The 22099-nt window shown below is 50.8% G+C and overlaps 2 protein-coding genes across 4 annotated transcripts in view; one reads left to right on the top strand and one right to left on the bottom strand.

The window, feature by feature from the left end:
• The window catches only part of NECAB2 (N-terminal EF-hand calcium binding protein 2), a 52066-nt gene extending 34481 nt beyond the window's left edge, over positions 1-17585 (top strand). The window contains exons 4-13 of one of the 3 annotated variants that reach the window (XM_414072.6): positions 3238-3263; positions 5297-5394; positions 14036-14172; positions 15043-15161; positions 15262-15341; positions 15931-15987; positions 16098-16210; positions 16382-16459; positions 16780-16871; positions 16992-17585. In XM_414072.6, the coding sequence (XP_414072.1) occupies positions 3238-3263; positions 5297-5394; positions 14036-14172; positions 15043-15161; positions 15262-15341; positions 15931-15987; positions 16098-16210; positions 16382-16459; positions 16780-16871; positions 16992-17020 (829 nt within the window). In that variant the 3' untranslated portion in view covers positions 17021-17585. The remainder of the gene's footprint in view (positions 1-3237; positions 3264-5296; positions 5395-14035; positions 14173-15042; positions 15162-15261; positions 15342-15930; positions 15988-16097; positions 16211-16381; positions 16460-16779; positions 16872-16991) is intronic. The other 2 variants (XM_004944143.5, XM_040646039.2) reach the window with 2 other exon arrangements.
• Positions 17509-21314, bottom strand: SLC38A8 (solute carrier family 38 member 8). Its single transcript, XM_040646040.1, has 10 exons — positions 21123-21314; positions 20371-20569; positions 20157-20301; positions 19946-20050; positions 19721-19778; positions 19479-19593; positions 19186-19333; positions 18904-19103; positions 18746-18797; positions 17509-17750 (listed from the first exon to the last, which is right to left on the bottom strand). The coding sequence occupies exons 1-10, from the start codon at positions 21297-21299 to the stop codon at positions 17654-17656; spliced, it is 1296 nt and encodes a 431-aa protein (XP_040501974.1). The 5' UTR covers positions 21300-21314; the 3' UTR covers positions 17509-17653.
• Positions 21315-22099: the final 785 nt, after the last annotated feature.

Here is a 22099-nt window from a genome sequence, read left to right as displayed (position 1 = left end):
ATCATAGAATCACAGAATCATTAAGGCTGGAAAAGACCTCTCAGATCCCCAAGTCCAATCCCAACCCCTGCCACCATGCCCATTGCCCCCATCCCTCGGTGCCACATCCCCACAGCTCTGGGACACCACCAGGGACAGTGATTCCCCCACCTCCCTGGACAGCTGTTCCACTGCCTCACTGCTCTTTTGGAGCAGAAATTGTTCATAATGTCCAACATGAACCTCCTCTGAATATGAGACCACCACCTCTCACCCTATTGCTGTTACCTGGGAGCAGAGGCTGACCCCCCCTCACCACAACCTCCTGTCAGGGGTTGCAAAGCCATGAAGTCTCCCCTGAGCTCCTCTCCTCCACACTGACCATCCCATTCCCTCAGCCATTCCTATAGGACTGTGCTCCAATCCCTTCACATTTTTGTTGCTTTTCTTTGGACACACTCCAGGGCCTCCATGTTTTTCCTGTAGTGGGGAGGAGACCATCCCCGGAGAGCCAATAGTAACACCCACAGCAGTTGGCCCATGGTCAACCTCTGACCTACTACTAGGCATGTGGGTGAATATTTTGCTTTTCTGAGGTGTGGAGACTGCCAAGTGCTGTCCCTGCTGGGACTGGAGGTGCACGGTCAGATGTAGCAGTGCTTCTCAACGCACATGTTGTTCTTTAGTCTCTCCAAAATGAGAATCATATTTGCAGGTGGTTAACACGAGAGGATATTTTTTTTTCCATGCTCGTTTAAAGCCTTGCAGAAACCCAAAGCTGTGAATTGGAGGTGGAAATGAAAGCAGCCTGTTATTTCAGAAAATCTCAGTTTTCGGTGCTGCTGAACAATTAACCCATGCAGTTGCTGACACAGCCCTTTCATCTGCCCCAGCAGAGGGGTTTTTATCTGCAGCAGAAGTGACTCAGGTGTTGAGTGGTGTTTGAGCAGCCCATCCAGCAGCTATTTGCATTAGAAATGTGCTGTGAAGATGAGACTTTGATGTATGTACAACTTCTGAATTCCCATTATGTTTCTGGTTGTGCTGCCTGAGACATCTCTGTTAGCTGAGCTGAAACCAAGGAAGGCAGGGTATCACACTTCCGTGACTTTTCTTTTCTTTTCTTTTCTTTTCTTTTCTTTTCTTTTCTTTTCTTTTCTTTTCTTTTCTTTTCTTTTCTTTTCTTTTCTTTTCTTTTCTTTTCTTTTCTTTTCTTTTCTTTTCTTTTCTTTTCTTTTCTTTTCTTTTCTTTTCTTTTCTTTTCTTTTCTTTTCTTTTCTTTTCTTTTCTTTTCTTTTCTTTTCTTTTCTTTTCTTTCTTCTTTTCTTTTCTTTTCTTTTCTTTTTCTTTTTTTCTTTTTTCTTTTCTTTTCTTTTCTTTTCTTTTCTTTTCTTTTCTTTTCTTTTCTTTTCTTTTCTTTTCTTTTCTTTTCTTTTCTTTTCTTTTCTTTTCTTTTCTTTTCTTTTCTTTTCTTTTCTTTTCTTTTCTTTTCTTTTTTTCTTTTTGGAATGGATGTAAACCAACAGGGAAAACTGTTTCCTTGTTGCCAATACATTTATCTGTTTGAATTATCACAGCATGTTTTTGAGTGAAAGTGAGCCATAAACAGTGAGCAATAAACATTTCCTTTGATGACCAAACGTGTTCATGGCTTGGATTGTTCAGCAGAGATGCTGGAGGCTGTGAGCTGAACTCTCACATTTGGCTCCTAATTAGGTCCCAGGGACACAAAGGTTCTCCCAGGTACAGCTTTGCTTTGGAAAGAGATCTCAAAGGGCAGACATCCCGGTAAGCTTGGTGGTGCAAGGCCATTCTGCCCCCTGGTGCAGCCTCACCAATTGGAAAACAGAGAGAAATGCCTGAAACCAGAAAGACTTAGATTTTCTTGATTTTCTGTTTCAATTAAGGAAAAGGTTTTGTTTTGCAAAGGATCCAGATAGAGGTGGCCTCCAGTATGGGGAAAAAAGCCCATGTCTGACCTCCACCTGGACACAGAGCTGTTAGCAACAGCCGTCTAGCTGCAACCCTCCAACCAATTCCTTATCCACTGAATAGCCCAGCCTTCAAACCCATATCTCTCCAATTTAGATATAAGGATGTTGTGCGGAAGCATGTCACGTGCCTTGCAGAAATCCAGATAGCCCCGTTCATTACTGAGGCAGTGACCTACAGGAGCATCTTGTAAACCATTCTGGAGCTGTGCATCTGTGCAGGGCTGATGTTGGTGATAAATCCTAACGGTGACCTGACGAGGCTGTAACAGCTCTGATATGTGTTCTCCTGTGGGATGGGAATGTCCTGGGAAACGCCATGGGCCATCCTTGTGTATGTCTTGATTTCTCCTTCATCTGAGCATATTTTTTTAAAGTCTGAATGTGACTTCAATAATTTCTTTAATTAGGCTTCTTCGTAATGCAAGATTGCTTAAAATTAAAAGCAGCTTCCTTGCCAACTTAAAATTCAAGCACAGTTAAGATAAATAATATGATAGCAGGAGGAAAGGAAGTAAAAGATCATTTTTGGAAGCAAGAGATATTTACTGTAATGTAAGACCTCAGGGATAGAATGATGGGTTTTTCTCCGTAATGTCTCCAGTTTGGGATGCACTATTTGTTTGTTACAGGAGAACTTGAGACCATGGAGGGTGGGAAGAGCCCAGACACATTGCTCCAGGAGGATCTGGGGTGGCTGCTGCCATCAAGAGCAGGATTTAGAGCATCTCTTTCCATAACCCTCTTACGTTGACAGATCAGAGCAGGGCTGAGTTAAGGAGCTGACTTCCCAGAACATTAATGGATTGATAAAACATAATTCTATTATGAGATCATTCCAGGCTCCTCTCCAGCCTAAACTGTGTAAATAATTGCGTGGGGATCAGAGGTGCGAAGAGCTTGCTGCAAATCCTTATTTCTCAGGGTTGTCTGCTGGGATGTCATTAAGTAAACCAAATGTTCAGATGTTAAGAAACTGCATAATTTCATTTGAAGGAGGACCTGGATGGGTGCCGGGCAGAGCCAGGAGAACTGTTCATTTAGAAAAGTAGAATTAGAAAACTTTAATTTGAAGCAAATGGGACCACAGGAGGTGTTCTGCTACTAATGGCTTTGGTTTCAGCAGGCAGTTCCTGGGGCTGATCCATTTCTGTGCTCACCCCAAAAGAAACCTGAGCATATCTCTTGCCTCCTGTACATTAAATTCTTTTTTCTCTCTCTTTTTTTTTTTCCTTCTCCCTTCCCTGGCTGTTCTCTCCTCTTCCAGCAATGTGGACACGAAGGAGCTGTGTGGTGAGTATAAACCTACACACAGCGCTTTGGAAGGGTGCATGAAAGCTATTAAAAGCCAACATCAACTCCAGCCATAGAATCATTAAGGTTGGAAAGATCATCTTGTCCAACCATCAACCCGTCACCGCCATACCACTAGACATCACTCAGTGTGCCATCTACCCTTTTCTTGACCATCTCCAGGGACGCTGACTCCACCATATCCCTGGACCAATTCCCTCTTAGACAGGAGGAAAAAGCAAGAGTGTGGTGTATAAAAGCAATAATGTGTTTATCCTTGGGCAGAATTCTGTGTCTCATAGCAGGCTGACCAAGGTGATTCTTGGTGCACATCCCTTGAATCACAAATTAAAGACCATAATCATGTTTGTCCCACACCTCTGCAGGAAAGGAAGCTGCCAGGAAAGGAAGGAGATGAACCATTGGCTCCTGTGGGAAGCAAGGGAAAGGTTCAAGGTCCAGCCTAGATGCATTATCTGCTGCATACCTACCACTGCCCACCACTTCTGGTGTATTTGGTGCTCTTCCAAGAATTATTTTAAGTATAAGGCCTCAGTCTGGCAACAGTGGAAGCTGCGATGTCTCTCAGGGTTGGTGGCAGGTTGGGCAGCTTGCGGAGCTCCCTGACCCAAGAGAGCTTCCAGTGACAGGGCAGCTTGCAGAGCTGAGCACACCTTGGACTCAAAGGTAGAGTCATCCAATTGCAAATATACCTCCAATTTAAATAAAATGCACTGATACTGCAACAGCAAACAGACCAGCAACACAAGCCATGCTCTGGAAGTGGAGATGTACATCATCCCATGGTGGGCAATGCAGACCCCAAAGCATCCCATTGTCTCCCACAGATGTGCAGGACCAGGAGCAGTGCTGTGTAGGGCAGAAGGAGCTGCCCTTGTGTGCTCCGTGAATGAATAAAGCTAAGGGTGTATAAGTGCATAGCTGGAGGCTGCAAAAGTCAACACCACTCTGCTTTCACATTGTTGGTGCTCTCAAGAGCCATGCTCTGCCCACAGAAGCTTATCTGTCCTGAAAAATACTTTTTATTTCAGGATTTATAAGAAGAGTTTTCCTCTGCCTTTAAAAATGTATGCTCTTTTTTTTTTTTTTTTCCCAAGTAAACTAATAATAAGAGGAACAACAAAAAGAAGCACACTGCAATGAGAACATGCTGCTTGGCTCAGAGCAGAGCAGCAAACAGCTGCTGTCAATTACGTTGTGACATTCCTGTCTCTGCCAAAATCTTCTTCCCCTTGGATATGTCGAGGGCTGTAAGCAGCTATAGGCACCGCTAATTAAACCAAGAGAACCTAATTAGTGGGATCGCTTCCTGGAATGTATTTCTTGTTGCATTCAGTAGAGGTATCACCGCAGTGTGAATCCTCAATCTGAGGGCAAGGGAGCAGCACTGGTGGTGCCAAGGAACAGCTTTCAGCTGCCACGCATGTCAGTTGTACCCAAAGGGGTTCATTTGGTGCCTGAGCTTCCCCACACTGTTGTCACTGCAAACACTGGCTTTCAGGACTCCATAGCTCACAAACGAAACCACATCGTGGTTAGTGGTGCTGGAGCCCTTGGCTACGTGGGGACACAGTGTAACTGTGATGTGGGGCTGTGAATGGGATGGGGATGCAGGGGGAGGATGTCTGGCCAGGTCCTTGCTGGGACAAATCTGTTTGTCATTTGGATGCTTTGGCTGTCAAAGGAATTTCCCTTGAGATCTCTCTCTCTGTTTGGAAACAAGAGGAAGAGAAACAAAATTGTTCAAATACAGAAGTGGGGAAAGAAATAAAGTGTCATTTTTGACGGCAGCTGCTCTGTGTTACTACTCTGTTTTACCATAACCCAACCTTCACTCGAACCCTTCTCATCCCTTCAGGGCAAGTTGTGTCTTAGGATCAGGGCCAAGGGAGTGAAAACACACCTTGAATCACCCTCTGATTTTCCTTTCCTTCAATAAATAGACATTGCTGTGTCATGTAGACTTGAATTTAAGGTACATTCACTCTTCCCATCATGTCCTCTTTCCCCAGACTATTTTGCTGATCACATGGGAGACTACGAAGATGTCCTGGCCTCACTGGAGACTCTGAACCTCTCCATTCTGAAGGCAATGGACTACACCAAGCGCGTGAGTGTCTGGTTCTGCCCTGCTCCTTGGCAGGGCAGTGTTCACATACAGCCATGCATGAACAACCTGGGTTAGGAGCTACAGCACTGTGTGTTTGAAGGACTGGAGGTTAAAAAAAGAGGACTGCTTATTCATTCCAGCACAAAATCAGAGATCTCATGATGCATTTTGGATGTGTTTTGTACACTCCAAAGACCATGTCTTCTTCATAAAAATTGCAGTTTCCCATTTCCGAGCCTGATTTCTTTGCTCTACTGTAATCCATCCCTTTAGATGTTTGTGAGGGTCACATGGGAAGGGCAGATCCACGTTTCACTCATTAATGTCTTTCTGTAATAAATGAAAGACAAACACTTTTGACCAGACACTGATCTGTCTGAAATGTTTGTGAATTTTTACCAGACATGATGAGAGTAAGAAAAAAAAAACAACTGCAGTAGTTCATTTTTTTTTCCTAATTAAGTTGCTAGCTCTATTCATGCTTCATTTATATTCATTATTAGTAAATTTTCTGGCAGTCAGATCTGCCAACGATGTTTCAAATACATGTTACCACGCTAATAGAAATCTCAGTAATGCACTCCACTTACTGTTGGTATTGCCTTCCACCATTGCTTCTGAATGAGAGTTGAATACATATGACTAATACTTTCCTCCACGTTAAAAGAGGAGGATGTCTCATCCCCTGCTTGTATATTAGGAATGGGAGCATAAGGGTATCAACTTGCACAAGAGATCTGTTGCAGAACCTTATTCATAATCCCAATTCACTGCCTTCATCAGAGCACTGTTCTCCCCCCTTGATTCAATAACCTGGGGCAGGATTCACCTGCCCTAATTGCAAAGTCTGAAGGTTATTTGCCTAACCCTGAGATGTCACACTCTGAGAGATCAGTGGGAAGGGGTTGGGGGATGCAGAGCACCATGCACATGGGCTCTGACCCATCGGAGGCTGTGAGGCCCCTTGGGTGAAGGTAGACAGATGGACAGATGTCTACAATCAGGCAGGAGGAGGGCAGCCCCAGCACTTCGCTGTTACCTATTGTCAACCAAGCTGTGCTGCTCCTCGCTGCTTTGGGAAGGCAAGCAAGGAGCTGGCAAATAAGGATTTCATGAAAAGCATCAGCCCCTGCAGTGATTTTGTGAACAAAGTGGTACAAACCTGATCAATGAATTATTCAAAAAAACAGGCACTTTGTTCAAGGAAAGAACTGGGGAAAAAAATAAAGACAGAAAGAAAAGACAGGAAATAAGCTGGTTTAGGTGGGAGAGAAACACATCTTCAGTACTAAGATAGCAGAGGCGTCCTGGCAACTTTAATTACGTGTAGCAATGCCTTAATGCTGGACATGTTTTCACAGAAATGTTCAAGAATGCAGAGACTTTGTGACATTCGCCCTGCACAACCCTTTGGCTGCAGGTTTGTTAGAGCCGTGCAGACTCACAGCACACACAGCAGTGCACTGCAGCTGCACCCAGAGAGGTGTTGGTGCCCAATGGGAGCAGTTGGAAATGTTCCTAATTCTCTCCCTCTCTCCCCTGTTCATTACAGTACTCTGCAAACAATATAGACAAAGCCTGACTTCCTTTATGCCATACTCCTGATGAGAGGTGCCTTGTGCTCTCAGAGGGGCCAATAACCGTGGCATTTAATTGCTGTTTGTATTTCTCACCTTAAAAGACAACTGATTATTTCTTGTTCATAAGAAGAGAAAGCAGCAATTATCTTGTGCTGGAGGAGCTCATAAAGTATCAGCAGTAATTAGATTCGGCGGTGGAAGGTCTCATACAGCAAAACAAGATCTGTTATTGTAATTATTTTCCAATATGGAGATGACCACACTGCATTCAATGACTGCCAATGACTGTGCAAAATGCAAAGTTAAATTGGAAAGAAGGGAAATGAACTTCTGAGATCTAAAAAAAAGCCAACAGCCGGATATGTTCTCCTACAATCCTCAGAGGATGCTTCATGGCACAGTGGGCAAATACCAGAGCCAAAGGGACTGGGTTGGGTGGAGCAAGATGTCATTGCTGAGGCCATGCTCTGCCTCCAGCTTGATCACTGGAAAGCCCAAGGGTTGGTACGTTACACAACTCTCTTGCACGCAAACAACCTTTCCTACAAGAACCCTTGTTCAGATAAGAGAACTTGCAGATCATAAAGGTCTGCTTTCTCTAAGTGGACAACAGCTGATCCATCAACAACTTATTGCAACGCAGATAGACTGTTCAACAGAACTTAGATATGTAATGTTAATTTATGCAAATGCAATGCATTCTAGTGCCCAATTGCTGTCATGTATCCTTTCCACTGTTGAGGAAATGACTGTGTGCCTGATTTCCCCTGGGGTCTGTGATCAGGATGCTCTCCTGCAGCTCTCACCCAGCACATGAGGCCAACGCAGCAGCTGATCTCACCCTCCCAATACCCACCTCCAAAGCCAGCAGGTTCAGAGCCCAATTGTGCTTCCTCATGCCTTGCAATTAACATCTAGAAATAAAACAGCACTAGGCACAGTTGTGGCTCACCCATCACCTTCTCCAGAAGCAGTGCCCGCAGAGCAGGCAACACCATGCACCATCTGCTGCTGTACTCAGTGCTAAAAAGGAGGGATGTGGCATTTGTTTTGTTTCATTGCACAGACCAGAGCAGCAATATATAGTGCTTTTGTTTGCACTCTTACCTGACAAAATTAAGTTTACCAGATATGATGTTCCTTTTTTCAGTGGCGACATCTCAAGGTTAAACAATCAATAGAAATATCCCTTAAAATGATCCTTTCCCTCCCATTCTCCTTTCAGAAGAGGGTTTCACCTGATACAGTTTCTCAGGCACTGCTGTATGTTAACTAAAACATGCTTTCCCTTTCTATGTAAGACGTGGCCTGATAGTGACACCTGGGAAATGGGTTGGTGAGAGCCAATGACCTGTCCATGTAATCTGAATGAAATATTTTTGTTCAGAAGTGCTGAATGATTTAGATATTGATTTGTATAGCAAGATAACTAAAAGATGTGAATTTCTGTAAAAGTTGTGCAGCTGTATTTTCCAGGAATAATCTAAGAAGAAACAAGGCATTCATTCAGCCTCCCAGAAAGCATTTCCAAAGTGAACTTTCAAACAGATTTCACCAGAAATCCTAGCAGAAGGGGATATTTCACTTCTGCAGGAACTGAATTTTCCCCAGCTTTCCTGCTTGGGCTCCAGAGCAGATATCAATTCTCCATGCAGTGCCATCCAGAGCACTCTCCTTGCCAGACCATGGGGCCACGTGCCACATCCAGCCAAGCTGCCAAGCTCAGCAGGGAGATGCAGCTCAAGAAGGGCTCTCCTGGAGCTTATTTTTAAACTGAAGTGTTTATTCACTGCTCCTCTGCCTCTCTGTCACTGCAAAATTCATGTTCCCCTTCTCACTGCAAGAGAGAAGAGCATCTTATCTGGAGATCCTGCTGCCTGTGTGCTTGTAGGGTAGGGTCTTCCCTCAGCAAGTTTGCAGGTGACACCAAGCTGAGTGGTGCACTTGACATGATAGAAGGAAGGTATGTCATCCAGAGGGAACTGTACCAGCTCAGAAGTGGGCACATGAGAATTACTAATGAGGTTCAACAAGGTGTTGCACTTGGGTCAGGGCAATCCTAGATATGAGTACAGACTGGGAGAAGAGCCCTGCTGAGAAGGATGTGGGCATCCTGGAAGATGAAAAGCTGGACATGAGCCAGCAGCGTGTGCTTGCAGCCGAGAGGGCCAACAGCATCTGGGGCTGCATCAACAGAGGTGCAGCAGCAGGATGAGGGACGGGACTGTCCCCCTATATTCTGCCCTTGTATGGCTCCATCTGGAATACTGTGTCCAAGCCTGGGACCTTCAGTATGGGAGGGACAGAGCTGTTGGAGTGAAGGAGGATGTGAAGTTGGTCAGAGGGCTGGAGCATCTCTCCTATGAAGAAAGGTTGAGAGAGGTGGGCTTGTTCAGTCTGGAGAAGAGAAGGCTCTGGGAACACCTCATTGTGATCTTCCAGTATGTGAAGGGAGCTTATAAGCAGGAAAAAAAACATCATTTTATTTGGGTGTACAGTGATAGGACAAGGAGAAATGACTTTAAATTAAAATAGGGGAAATTTAGGTTTTAGTAAAAAAAATTATTTGCTCGGAGGGCAGTGAGGCCCTGGCACAGCTGCCCAGAGAGCCGTGGGTGCCCCATCCCTGGAGGTGCTCAGGGCCAGGCTGGATGGGGCCCTGGGCAGACTGAGCTGGGGGGCACCCAGCCCACAGGATTTGAACTAGATCTTTAAGGTCACCTCCAAACCAAAGCCATTCTATGATTCCCCTTCCCTCCCCTCCCACCAGAAGGCTATTTCTTGTGAAGTCAGATAGATAAATTATGTGGTCAGAGGGCAACTACATGGACAAGGTGTAAAAACGCCATTCTATGGCATCCTATGGATCAAGATGTGTATGCTGTTTATGGGAAGTTCCTCTAATAACAAGGAGAAAGACATTCTTCAGTAAATTGCTCAGGAAGGGCACTGCAGGAGGTGACAGGACTTGGGTCAAGAGGAGTGACACTGAGCCGTCCTCTTCAGGTCCTGCCTTCCCCTGGGAACAGCCCCCTGCCCCCCAGCCCTGGCCTCAAAACACAGCTGGAGAGGGGAACCTGTGCAGTCTGAAAGAGGTCTTCAACAGCACAGTGTGATGGGATTTATAAGGGAGAATTTATAATCGTTATTTTTTAAATCCATGCAGTGCCATAGTTCTTTTTATCCGAACAGTTGTCTCATTTGTTTCCTCCCTCCCCCCCCCCCCCCCCTCCGTTTCAGGAAAGCTGAGGGTCTTTCATATGGTAATGTTCTCATTTATCAAATATTTCAGTGTCTGTTCTCCTCAGGTTTCTGCTACTGATTACATGCCAGGCAATCAGCTCTCAGCCTCTGCTTCTGAAGGGAGTTAAGAGAGCGGAGCGGGGAAGGAGCAAGAGGAAGGTCTGGGTGTTATTCTAATTACAAGAAAAAATCTCTTGGAAGAAAGCAGGCAATTATGAGTGAGGAATTAGAATCGCTGTTCTGAGGCAGCATTGCTATATATGCCTGATTTGTGAAGTGTTGGGTGGTGGGAGATCATAGAATCACAGAACAGCCTGGGTTGAAAAGGACCACAATGATCATCTAGTTCCAACCCCCCTGCTACGTGCAGGGTCGCCAACCACCAGGCCAGGCTGTGCTGTCACCCACGGGGAGGTTGGGTAGAGGTGCTTCATGGCCATGTCAATAGTTTTCCTGTTGGTTTGTGTTTTTTTTTTTTTTTAAGAAACAATTGAAAGAACATAATTGGCTTTGGTTTTGCTTGAGCAGCTTCATCGGCTCAGAGCCTTGGCCCTGTTGGCGTGCTTCAGCTGCGCTCAATGTTCTTAGCAACTGGAGAGGCTGCCAGGTCCCTGAGCTCAGCAAACATCACCCACTTTGGCCATTGTCACTCAAAGGCAGTGCTGGGAATGTTGGGGCTCAGTGCTGAGGCTCTGCAAGGCAAAGAGCTGCAACAGGGCTCTCAGTGCCCATGAGTGTCATTTATATTTTACATCCTGGAGTCTTAACAAGATGAATGGTGACCTTTAGAAATACCAGCAGAGAGGCTTTGAGGTGCTCAACAACACCGACAATCTCCTTTTTCAGCCATTTGATACCTGCAAGAATATGGTTACAGGAGCCCTATTTTGGGCACCAGTTTGCGACACCCAGCGAGGGAGGTTTGTCTCCAGTGTCAGCAGGTCCAAGAGCTCACAGCACCAAAGTTACAGCCTGGGTTTCCACAGGCAGAGGGTAGCAAGGTGCTTTATTTCATCTGTGCCAGAATTTCAAGATGCAGAGAAAATGTACTCTTAGGGTGAGTCTCAGGAGAGACTAAAGCCCAGCACAGCGTAAAGCGGGGTTTAGCATCTCCTGTCAGACTTCTGCCTCTGCAATTCACTTCTCTAATACAAACATGGATCTGCTGCTAATTAGCATCATCAGACCACGCTTGCTAGCACAATACAATGTGTCAGGGCAGCATCTCTGGTGCCAAAGCTTTTCTAGTGTTGAACTAATGAACCAGTTGGATGAAAAAGAGAAGCCTTCTGAGATACACCCCTCCAGGGTCTCTTGTCACAAAGCGGCAATTATTTTATTATCCCCATAAATATTTTAACTTCCCGGGCAAAAGAAGAAGCAAATATCTCTTCAGGGTGGAATTAATAAGACCAAACCTCATTACATCTCCCTAGGACAGGCTAACGAATGTTTTAATAAGACCACGGGAAGGATTCCTCTGGAGTTGGTCGTCTTAATGACTTGTTTTCACAGCACCAAAGGGGACATTTGCTCCAGCAGAGCTGGAGGGATTGCCAAAGAGCTCAGAGCACACTCCTGAGTGCAAATGTCACAGCTGGTCTGGCAGATGGCCACAGTTATTTGTTAAATGAGGGGAAAAGAGAAAAAAATCATTGATTTTCATTTCAAAGCTGTTGGTTTTGGACCCACGCGGAACTCCCGCTCATATCTGTAGTGGCCTCAAAAGCACCGAGGTGTTAGTGGAGGTAAAGAACTGTCTTTTGGGAGGAAACAAGGGTGGCTTTGGGGAACAACCTGAATTCATCCTTGTGGCTGAGGGAGCGCTCCCTGGGACGTCAGCTCTGCCTTCTGAGCCTCTTTGCCCATTCCCTGTACACAGAGCTCTATAGCTGCTCAGGTTTTGAAAAGCACAGCTCAAGAAAATCATCCCAAAATCACTTTTAATGCACTGGGATTTTAATAGCTCTACAATCAGCTGTTTGCATGAGCAGCAAGCAGCTGCTTTTTAAGCTCCCTCGTTTCCAACCTGATGGCTGTACCTGTACCCACAAGGACAGAGTGCTTCCAGTTCTTCCCACGGAGGTAGCAGCATCACGTCACTGTGGGTTTTCATTGACCACCATATCAAAGCAGTGACTACAGGAGAGGGCAGAGACAAGCTTCTCAGGATGAACACTGCCACAGATGAAACCTGTGGAAACACCACAGTAAGATTTGTGGCTCATTAAGAACTGAGCATTACTTTTCTACTTCTTCGTTAGGCAATAGGTCATCTGGTGTCCCAGGGCAGAGAACAGCAACACAAAGTGCATGTATAGTCCATACCTCCTTAAAACCTTTTGTTTTCCAAAAGGAGCAGGCTTGTGTGCCTCACTTGATGAGAAGTTGTGTGGTGGTGCTGGTAGGATAGAAGCAATGGAGTCCTGGAGGGCAGCAGGAAATTGGGGGCAAATTGCAGCACGGCTCTTGGTTTGTTTGATCAATTCGTTTCCAGTCTCGTAACAGAGACTGTGCATAACTCAGCCTTTGCTTTCAGCTGAGGAAAACTGCAGAGGTGCTCATCACTGCTCCAGTGATGCCCCAGCACCTGCAATCAGAGCAGGGCTGGTTGCTGGGGCTTAATCAAAACTCATCTGTAATTATAGCCCAGCCTGCTCAAGTGCCTGATTAATGTATTTATGCCTTGGTTTTGCACAGGCTTCCATATGCGAGGCCCTAGGGAGGAATCAGCTGTGAGGGGGAAATGCTGAAGAAATGGGTTCAGATCCCAAATGCAATTACATGTTTTTGCCAAGGAGATTTGTCAATTTAATACCCCTTCTTAGCATGAGTGTGAATACTGGGAGATTGTTTAGAAATTCAGGAATATTTGGGAATGCATCTATCCTTTTCCCCACCCGAATGCTCAGCAAATGTTCCCACACCATATCCTTGCAGACTGGGGCCTCCCACTGAAAACCATTTAATTCACCCCACTGAGGCCCTCTTAGGGAACACCTGCTCCTTTTCACAGCAGCACAGATGAACAACTGAGATTCTGGATGTTTTTGCTGGGCTACTATCATGAAGGGGGCAGCCCGGGCTGACACAGGGTTTTGCCATTGCTCTTCCTGTCCTACCCACTTACACCAGGTGGGCACCATTGGTATGGCCCCAGCACCCCACCCTGCCTTTCTTTTCTACTGACAATTATTTATCAGACATTATAACATCATGTGATGTGGCCTGCTTGAGCTGATGTTGGCCCAGATAGGCTGGTGTGAGACCAGCTGGACTGGTGTTGGGCTGGTTAGGGTGGTGCTTGGACAGCGTTGGACTAGTTGGGCTGGTGTCTGGTTAGGTTTGTGTGAGGCCGGTTGGGCTGGTGTTGGTAGGGTTGTGCTGGTGTCGATCTGGTTGTTCTGGTATCAGTCCGGTTGTGCTGGTGTAGGTCCAGTTGTGCCAGTGGCCCATGCAAGGTGGGAGGAGCATGTGGCAGAGCAGCAGAAGGGCTGTGCTGGTGAAGAGACTCAAAGTGCTTTAAGAAAATCAGTTGTGAGAGTAAAACATTAAAACATTGTTTAATTATCTCCCCTCTCCAGAGGGTTGGGATTACTGTGGGAGCCTCTGTCACGCAGAAGTAAAAAAAAAAAAAAAAAAAAAAAAAAAAAAGTAATTTGCTCAATTCAAACCAAAGGGAACAAATCTCTTTGAAAACCTCTTTGAGACTGGGAGCAGGGCTGAAGCAAGGGTGGTTTCATTACCTCACTCGTGCTAATTTATCAGTGATTACGACCAGACCCAGCTGAGCATCTCTATACTGTCCCTGCCCACAGGTGTATGAGAGCGGCAGCAATGTGGACCAGTTTGTCACCCGCTTCCTGCTGAAGGAGACAGCCAACCAGACCCAGTCGCTGCTGAGCTCAGTGGAGAGTGCTGTGGACGCCATTGATGAGCAGACCAACCCCTCCAGGTAGGCCATTGCCCCTTCCCCTCCATCCCTGCTTCTCAGCTGGTCTCATTATGAGGGACTTCTATAGGGCTCATGGGGATGATGCACAAAGAGGAACTGGTGGAGCAGCGGCCTTTCCCAGCTTCCCCAGAAGCTCTCGGGGCTCTCCTCTGAGCAAAGCCACCCTTGGGACCTGGTGGTTGTGTCTGGGATGTGCTGGGACAATCCACGATGTCTCCATCCCCATCTCCATCCCATCCCATTCCCAATCTCTCCCCCATCACGTCACTGTTCATCCCCATCCCTGTCCTCCATCCTCAGGGGAGAGCCTGGGGAAGGTGGAGGAGATTGCTTCAAGATTCATCTTAGCCAGGGCTGAAATACTGAGGGGTACCTGCAGCATTGCCCACACAGCCTCATTTGGGGGCACTATGGGATGCTGACCAAGTGGCTCTGCCATACACAAACTAAGAGGGCCATGGGTGCTGTGGTGTCCCCAGACTGTACTGGGAGGACTGCTCTGGGTGTCTGTTGGTTTCATTTCCCCATTGTGGAAGGCTCCAGCAAGGCAAGGTGAAGAGCAGATGGGAATAGCACAGGCCGGTTGGGAGTGCTGAGAAGGAAGTGAGAAGCAGTGAGAGCTGCTGAAAGTCTTCACTGTCTGTTGTTTGCTGGTGTTCATGTTGGCTCATCATGAAGGGCATTGGAGCTGTTTTCTCATGGTGAAAATCACTAGGAAAAATAAAACCGAAACAAACAAACAAACAAAAAAAACCGCACAAAAAAACTGATCTCTTGCATCAGAGGTGGCCTAAAAAGCCGAGAACCAGAGGGCTGTAAAACATCTGCCTGGCAGTGCCTGGCCCATCTTCAGCACCCGCTCCCTTGCAGGCAGTGCCCTGGCCCAGCCGGCCTTGCGCTGACAGAGCCCTGGTACGACAGTCCTGTGCCCAGCTATGCACCCCCTGGCCGGATTGTGCCCCGGGGCCACGGAAAGAGCAGCCAGAGTGGTGAGTGGACATAGCTTCTGCTGCCCCAGCAGCCCACAGCGGCACGTTCCCAGGTGTTGGGTGGATGCCCACAGGCACCTTTTGCTCTGTGTTCCTGCAGGTGCCCCTGAGCCCAGGCAGGATGGGCTGGAGGGGCAGATCGGCAGGTTGGCTGCGCTCATCGGCAGGCTGGAGGACAAGGTAGGGACTGCGCTTGCCCAGCATCGCCCCAGCCACCTCCACCATTGGCAAGAGCGCCATGGGGTTTGCTTAAACTGCATGTTCCTGTAGTTGAAGGACTTAAAGCCTCTCACAGAGGCAGCATTACTCCATCTAGGGACAGGCAGAGGGAATACTGAGGTGCCAGAGGTGTTTGGGAAACCCTCAAGGTTTGCCAAACGCTTTCAGGGCAGAAGGGTGTGGGATAGAGATTGCCCTTGGGAGAAACGCAGTGTTGGCAGTTTGGGGCCATTCTAGGGCAGATGGGGTGATGTGGAGCCATGTGCCAGGTCCCTGGCCTATACCTCACCAAGGTCTCCATTGTGCCATGTGTCCCCAGATACCAACTCACACCTGGTGCTTCCCATGGGCACAGGCTGGGCTCCTCCAAGCTTCCAGTGTATCCGGGGCAGGGGGTGACTGTGACTCCATTCCCCTCCTCCCTGTTGGGGCACTGCTGCCCCCAAACGACTGCAATGCTCCTCCTGCACTAGGGCTCTCTCAGTGGCTGTCCCCGAGCAGTGGACACTCAGAGGGACACGCTGCCCCATCCTCCCTTTCCCCTTTGCAGACTCTCTGGTTTGACCTGCACCAGCGGCTGTCGGACAGCGAGAGCACGGCTTGTGCGGTGAGCATGTGGCTGTGCCACCATCATCACTCTACAGTGTCCCCACATGGTGTCTCTGAGGGGGATGCTGCACACATCAGGTCTCATATGCTGCTCCATCTCCCCCCCAGTACCTCCTCCTGGTGCGGGACGAGATGACGGTGTCACACAAGCACCTGGGCGAGTTCTGCAGCTCCCTGAAGCAGTACCTGAAGAGCGTGGCTGGGGAGCGGGACTGCTTCCAGTGGGTACCGGGGGGGGGGGATCTGAGGATGGGGTCAGCAGGAGGCTGGGGTGCCGGGAACTGGGGGCACCCTCAGTGGCTGTAAGGACAACAGCTGGGGGTGCCCCCATGGTGGGGGCTGCGGGGCCTGGGGATGCCCCCAACAGCTCACCCTCATCCCACCACTGCCAGCGTCACTGCGGTCAAGCTGCCCGACGGAGTTACCTTCATTGTCTATGAGTTTTGGGAGACCGAGGAGGACTGGAAGAGGTAGAGTGGGATGGGTGGGTAGCTGCCAGCTGGGGGGGTTGGAGAAGCTTGGTGGGGTGGGAGCAGGGCTTGGCTGAGACGGTGCCTTGGGCAAGTGGGGAGGGTCTGCTGTCCCCTTTCTGGTGGCAGGAGTGGGGGTCCCAGGGATGTGTCTGCAGGGTTTCGGCAGGCTGAACGGACAAGTGGGGTTGGGTGGTCAAGGGATGGGGGGCGTGGGGGAAGGCACAGGGAGCAGTGGTCCAGTTTCTTTCCCTCAGAGGAAGCTGTGTGGGATGATTTGGGGGAACAGGATGGTGATTCTGGGCTGTAACACACCGCAGGCACCTGCAGAGTGCCACCTGCAAGGGCTTCCAGCACGTCAAAGTGGACACGCTGAGCCAGCCCGAGGCTGTCTCCAGCGTGGCTGTGCCAGGTAGGACCTGGGATGGGGGCACAAGCAGCCCCTGGGCAGCGGGGAGCACAGTGGGTGGTGGAGCTGGGGAGATGTGTACTGAGGTGACATTGGGTGACTCCAAGTGATGTTCCCCTGCAGCTGCCTGGTGCACCCTGAGCCAAGACTGACTGTGCGGGGACCTGGCTGTGTCCCCCACCCCCTGCCAGGCGCTGTTTCCCCCATTGTGTTGGCCAGAGGGGAGTGTGATTGTCACCTGTCTGCAGCAAAGGAACTCCCCTTGTCCCCCACCAACAGCACCTCACCCTCAGCTGAACCACTCCTGGGGCATCTCTCCCCACACAGGGTGGGCTCTTTGGGGCCTGGGAGGGGGTGGTAATGAGGTGGATATGGTGAGAGCAGACTCCTCGGTGTGCAGGAGGTACGTATTGGGGTCTCTGGTGGGTAGACCCAGCACAAGGGAAGGAGGAGGGATGGAGATCTACAGGGCACATGGGACCCCAGTGGGGTGGAGGTGGGTGCCTTGCAGGCCTGGGGGTGGCTGCTCCCCCAGCCCCGGGGTCTGTAAGTCTGTTTGTGCCTGTTTGTCTGTCTGCCTGTGCACACCCTGCCCCATCCTGCCCAGCCCCATGGGGGGATGAGAGGGCCTTACAAGGTGTCCCCCCCTCTACCCAAGCGTTTATTAACAATTGAACAACAGAAATGATGATACTGAATAAACCATGACAGGAGCCAGCTGCAGTGTGGCTGTGTCTGGGATAGGGTGGTGGGGGACCTGGGAGGACATGGGGCTACACATCCCCTCAACGCAGCAGCCCCATCACAGCCAGGGCAGCACTCTGCCCGCACACAAAGGTGCCCCCCAGCACAGAGAGGACACCCCAGGTGATCAGCACAGCCCTGCAGAGACACGAGGGGGGAGGTGGGACACAGTCCCTGCTTCAGCTGTGGGTCTCTGTGGGGTCCCATGCTGCTCCAGCCCCTGCACAATGACACATAATGCCTGGTCAGAAGCCTGGCTGCCACCCGCAGGGATGTCGCCATTGTCCTCACTGCACTGCCACTGGGGCAGACTCAGTGGCTACTGGTGCCACCCTGAGCCCTCCCAGGTGTGACACTTACCCCCAGGCTGCGCTGCTGCTCCATCATGGGGTCACCAGTGCCGGGAGGGCAAGGAGCACAGAACAGGGTGGGGGTCATCTCCCCAAACTGCCCCAGGCACTACCCAGGCACAGCAATGGGGATGCAGTGCCCAGCAAGTACCCAAGGGCCACCCTTCACTAAGCACTGAGTCCCTCTGGCTCCCAGTATCTCCAACCCAAACCCCGGGGCTGTGGGGTCCCGGCTCCATGGGCCCTCCTTCCCTTCCAGTCACCCCTGCAGGTAAATCCCTGGCACATGGGACATCCCCTGATAACCTGGGCACATCCCTGAAACCATGACATATCCCTGATGTATGGACACATCCCTGATTAGTGGGTACCTTACCAGTGTGTGGGCACATCTCTGGTACACAGACACATCTCTGACATCTGGATACATCCCTAATACCTGAGCACATTTCTACAGTGTGTGCACCTCTCCAGGACCTGGGCATACCCCTAGTACACTCGCATCCCTGCCACTCAGGCATACCCACATTGCCCATGCACATCCCTCATACCTGAGCACACCCCTGATGCCCTCCCTATACTTGGACAATGCCCCCACACCAACTCCTCCAACCCACCACAGCCCCCATGTCCCACGTTAAGTGCTGCCCCAAATCCTCCTCCCTCCCTTCCCATGGGGTTCCCACCCCATCGCATATATTCCCATGGGGACCCCATGACCCAAACATCAACCAGGGGGACCCTATGACCCATGCCCTATCCCATCCCCAAGCCTGCACTCACTTTTTGGGCGCCCCAATGGCTTGTGTCCCCGTCATGCACAACAGGCACATCCCTGCCAACAGCACAGGTGCTCAGCTTCAACCTCGTGGGTACAGAGCCCTCAGGAACAAGTCCAAAAGGGCCCTGCAGCCCCCATCCCTCCCCATCCCTGTGCCTGCCTGGGAAGATGAAGATGAAGAAAGCACTGATGCCGCCGATGAGCTCAATGACCTTGCCGATGTCGGGGACAAACAAGGCAATGGCGAGTGTGGCAGCCATCCATGAGATGGTCAATGCCACCCGGCTCTGCCGTTCATGCCTCTCAGACACAAGCACAGCCTTGAACTTGGGGTGTGCCCACAGGTCCTGCACCACTGACCTGAATGGTGGGGACAGCTTAGGGACTGGGGGGACATGGGAGGGACTGAGGGGATAGGGATGGCCCAGCAATGCCCACTCACCGTCCCAGCAGCACCACAATGGGGTAGATGGTGACAATGGAGACACCAAAGAGCAAGCGGGCAGTGATGACAACAGGGTCGTTCCCAGGGTAGGACATCAAGACATCAGGGGCCACGTCCTCGCCAAAGGTCAGGTAGCCATAGAGCCCTGCAGGCAGGGAGGTGGCCATGGGCTGTCACCAGGGAGGGGATAACAGTGCCCCATGCCACCAGCAGGAGTGGGGTACAGCAGCAGGAAGGAGGGTGGTGGACCCGCAGACCCCCAGGAATGGGAGTGGTAGTGCTGGGGTTACCGGTGAGGGAGTAGATGAAGAGACAGATGAGCATGGAGAGCACGGAGACAGCCACCCAGTGGGAGAAGCTCTGGTTGCGCATGCTGCTGTAGATGGCCACACAGGCTTCGTGGCACTGCAACAGGACAGCATGGCCACCTCCCCTCCTGCTGCAGCCCATGGCGGTGTTCCCAGGGACACCTCCTGCCTGCAGCTCCCCACAGGGAACCCATCCCAACAGCACCCTATGGGTGGGGACATACCTGGAACCCAAAGCAGATGGTGGGGATGACGCTGAACATGGAGGTCCAGGAGGAGGCCCTGTGACATGGTGGGGAGGAAGAGCAAAGAACGCGAGGTCCCAGCAGCAGAGGGGACCTTGGTGGCATCAGCCATCCCTCTGCAGAACCTCCCACCTGCCAGTCTGGGAGGGCTGGGGGCTGTGTGCCACCACTGGGGTGGGTCAGGGGACAATGGTGCTGCCTTACCTGGGGGGCCGGGTGGCCTGCAGGAGTCCCAGACTCCCACCCTGCAGGTGGTACTTGAGGACGATGACCAGCATGAGGTAGCAGGCAGCCAGCGTACCCAGTATGCTGCAGGGACGGGGCAATCGGGCGGGCAGGGAACAGGGCTGGGGGGGACCTGCTGGCTGCCACCCCAGCACGGGACGGCTGCGGGCACGGGGTGATGTGGCCATACCTGGAGTACTTCTGGAAGCCGATCTCCCTGGGCACAGACAGCGGGAAGATGACCAGGGCACACAGCGCCGGGAGGGTAAAGCGCTGATCCACGTACCAGGGGGAGCCCTCGCTCAGTGCGCCGGGTGGGTACAGCGAGTCGCACACTGCAGGAACACAGCTGCACCCAGCGCTGCGGGCAGCGCCTGCGTGCCCCTCAGCCCCTCGGAGCTCACGTTTCTCCAGCTGGTCGCCCACCACCCGCAGCAGAGCCACGGCGATCATGAAGAGGTTGAGAAGGAAGCAGAGCTCGCAGAGCCTCCCCGCCGCCGGGCCGCACACCGCCCGCACCACGCCTTGGTAGGTGGGCTGGGCGCTGAGTGCCGCCGCATAGCCCAGCACTGCCAGCCCGCTCACCAGGAACACCAGCGAGCCCTGCGGGACACAGCGGGAGCACCCGGCCCCTCACGGGGACACACAGAGGGGGTCTGGATCAGCCCCACTGCCAACCCATCCTCTTGGCAGTGGCCTCAGGGAGAAGGGGGAAGGAGGGGAAGAAACAATTCTATGGGGTCCTTTGGGGATGGATTGCGGTTTACAAGATATGCAGGGGACCAACAACAAAAGTTTGCTTTAGGGTGAGGTTGACGTCAGTGTAAAAGGTGCAAAGGGTGGCTGCAGTTTCCTTTGTCCTAGCATGGGTTCTGCACACCTTGCAGCGGGAAGGGTCCCAGAGCCCCAGTGACAAATGTGGTGTGAAAAGTTGAACCCCTGATCCCACTTCAGCCACAACCTCAGCTTCCTTTTGGGCACCATTGCCAAGATCCCAGCAGAGCAAGGAAAGCCCAGACAGGCTCTGCCAACACTGCAACCTCCCTGTCCTCATCCCCATCACCATCCTTCTCCCCATCCCTATCCCAGCCCCCGTCCTTGTCCATCCCCATCCCCATCCCAGAGCCACCCCTTTGGGCAGCCCCCATTCCCTTACCAGCTCCACCAGGATGGCAGGCACGGCACCCCCGGCCTTGTTGAATGCCCAGGGGAAGCTGAGCAGCCCAGCACCCAGCGCAGACTTGAGCATGATGAAAACGGCACCAGCAGAGGAGAGCCCAGCACTGCCCGTGTTCCGCAGCCCCAGCAGCGGTTGGCCCTCGCCCCTCTCCATCTCCCAGTGGCCTTGGAGGGGACTGGGCTGGGGCTGGGCCAGAGAAGCGTGTTCCACTCTGTCCCCCTTCAGCGGTCCCTGTGGGGGCGGGAGCGGGGCTCTGACCCCCGCCTCCATGGGGGTGGCAGGGAGGTACCACGGGGGGACTCCCCCAAGACCACCCAAGGGAACAGGCATCGCCCCCAGGCTGGGGATCTAGGGACAAGGGGCCCATCCCCTGAAGGGGGTGGACACGCAGTGGCTTGGTGCAAATGCTCCCGCAAGATCGATACATGTCACCAGCTACAGGCTCAAAACGCTCGGCCCCCAGCACCAGCTGACAGCCCCTAATGCATTTTTGATTTCCCAAGTATGTGGCCTTCTGATCTTGGTAAGATGGATAAAGAGACTTTAATCAGCTGCTAGGAGGAATTATGGATGGCTAATTGTGCCTGCCACCTCCATTACATCTCAGCTGCCTACAGAGCTTAGAACCATTTGAAAGGGTCTTCCAGACCTTCATTAGTTGCACACCAAAGGCTTTGGGAATAATTAGCCACTGGGCTGTAAAATACCAGCCACTGGGAAAGGCTCTTAATTCGGACTGGGGCTTTGATGCAACTTGACTCTGGTTTCAAGGCTGCACAGGGGCTGTAATCTCTCATTAGCGCTGCGATGAGAGGAGCGAGCCTCCTCATTAGTGCTGAAGCAGAGGGACCAAAGCTTTCCAGGCTGCCTCCTGGCAAATCAAAGAGATTCAGCCCACCTCCCACACCAGCACAGCAGCCCTGTGTGGGGTTTCTACAGGCCTTGGTGCTCCC

This window comes from Gallus gallus, chromosome 11 (genome assembly GCF_016699485.2).
Source record: "Gallus gallus isolate bGalGal1 chromosome 11, bGalGal1.mat.broiler.GRCg7b, whole genome shotgun sequence".
Taxonomy (NCBI): domain Eukaryota; kingdom Metazoa; phylum Chordata; class Aves; order Galliformes; family Phasianidae; genus Gallus; species Gallus gallus.
Note: the sequence above shows the minus strand (reverse complement) of the source record. Positions and strands in the feature narration are given on the sequence as shown.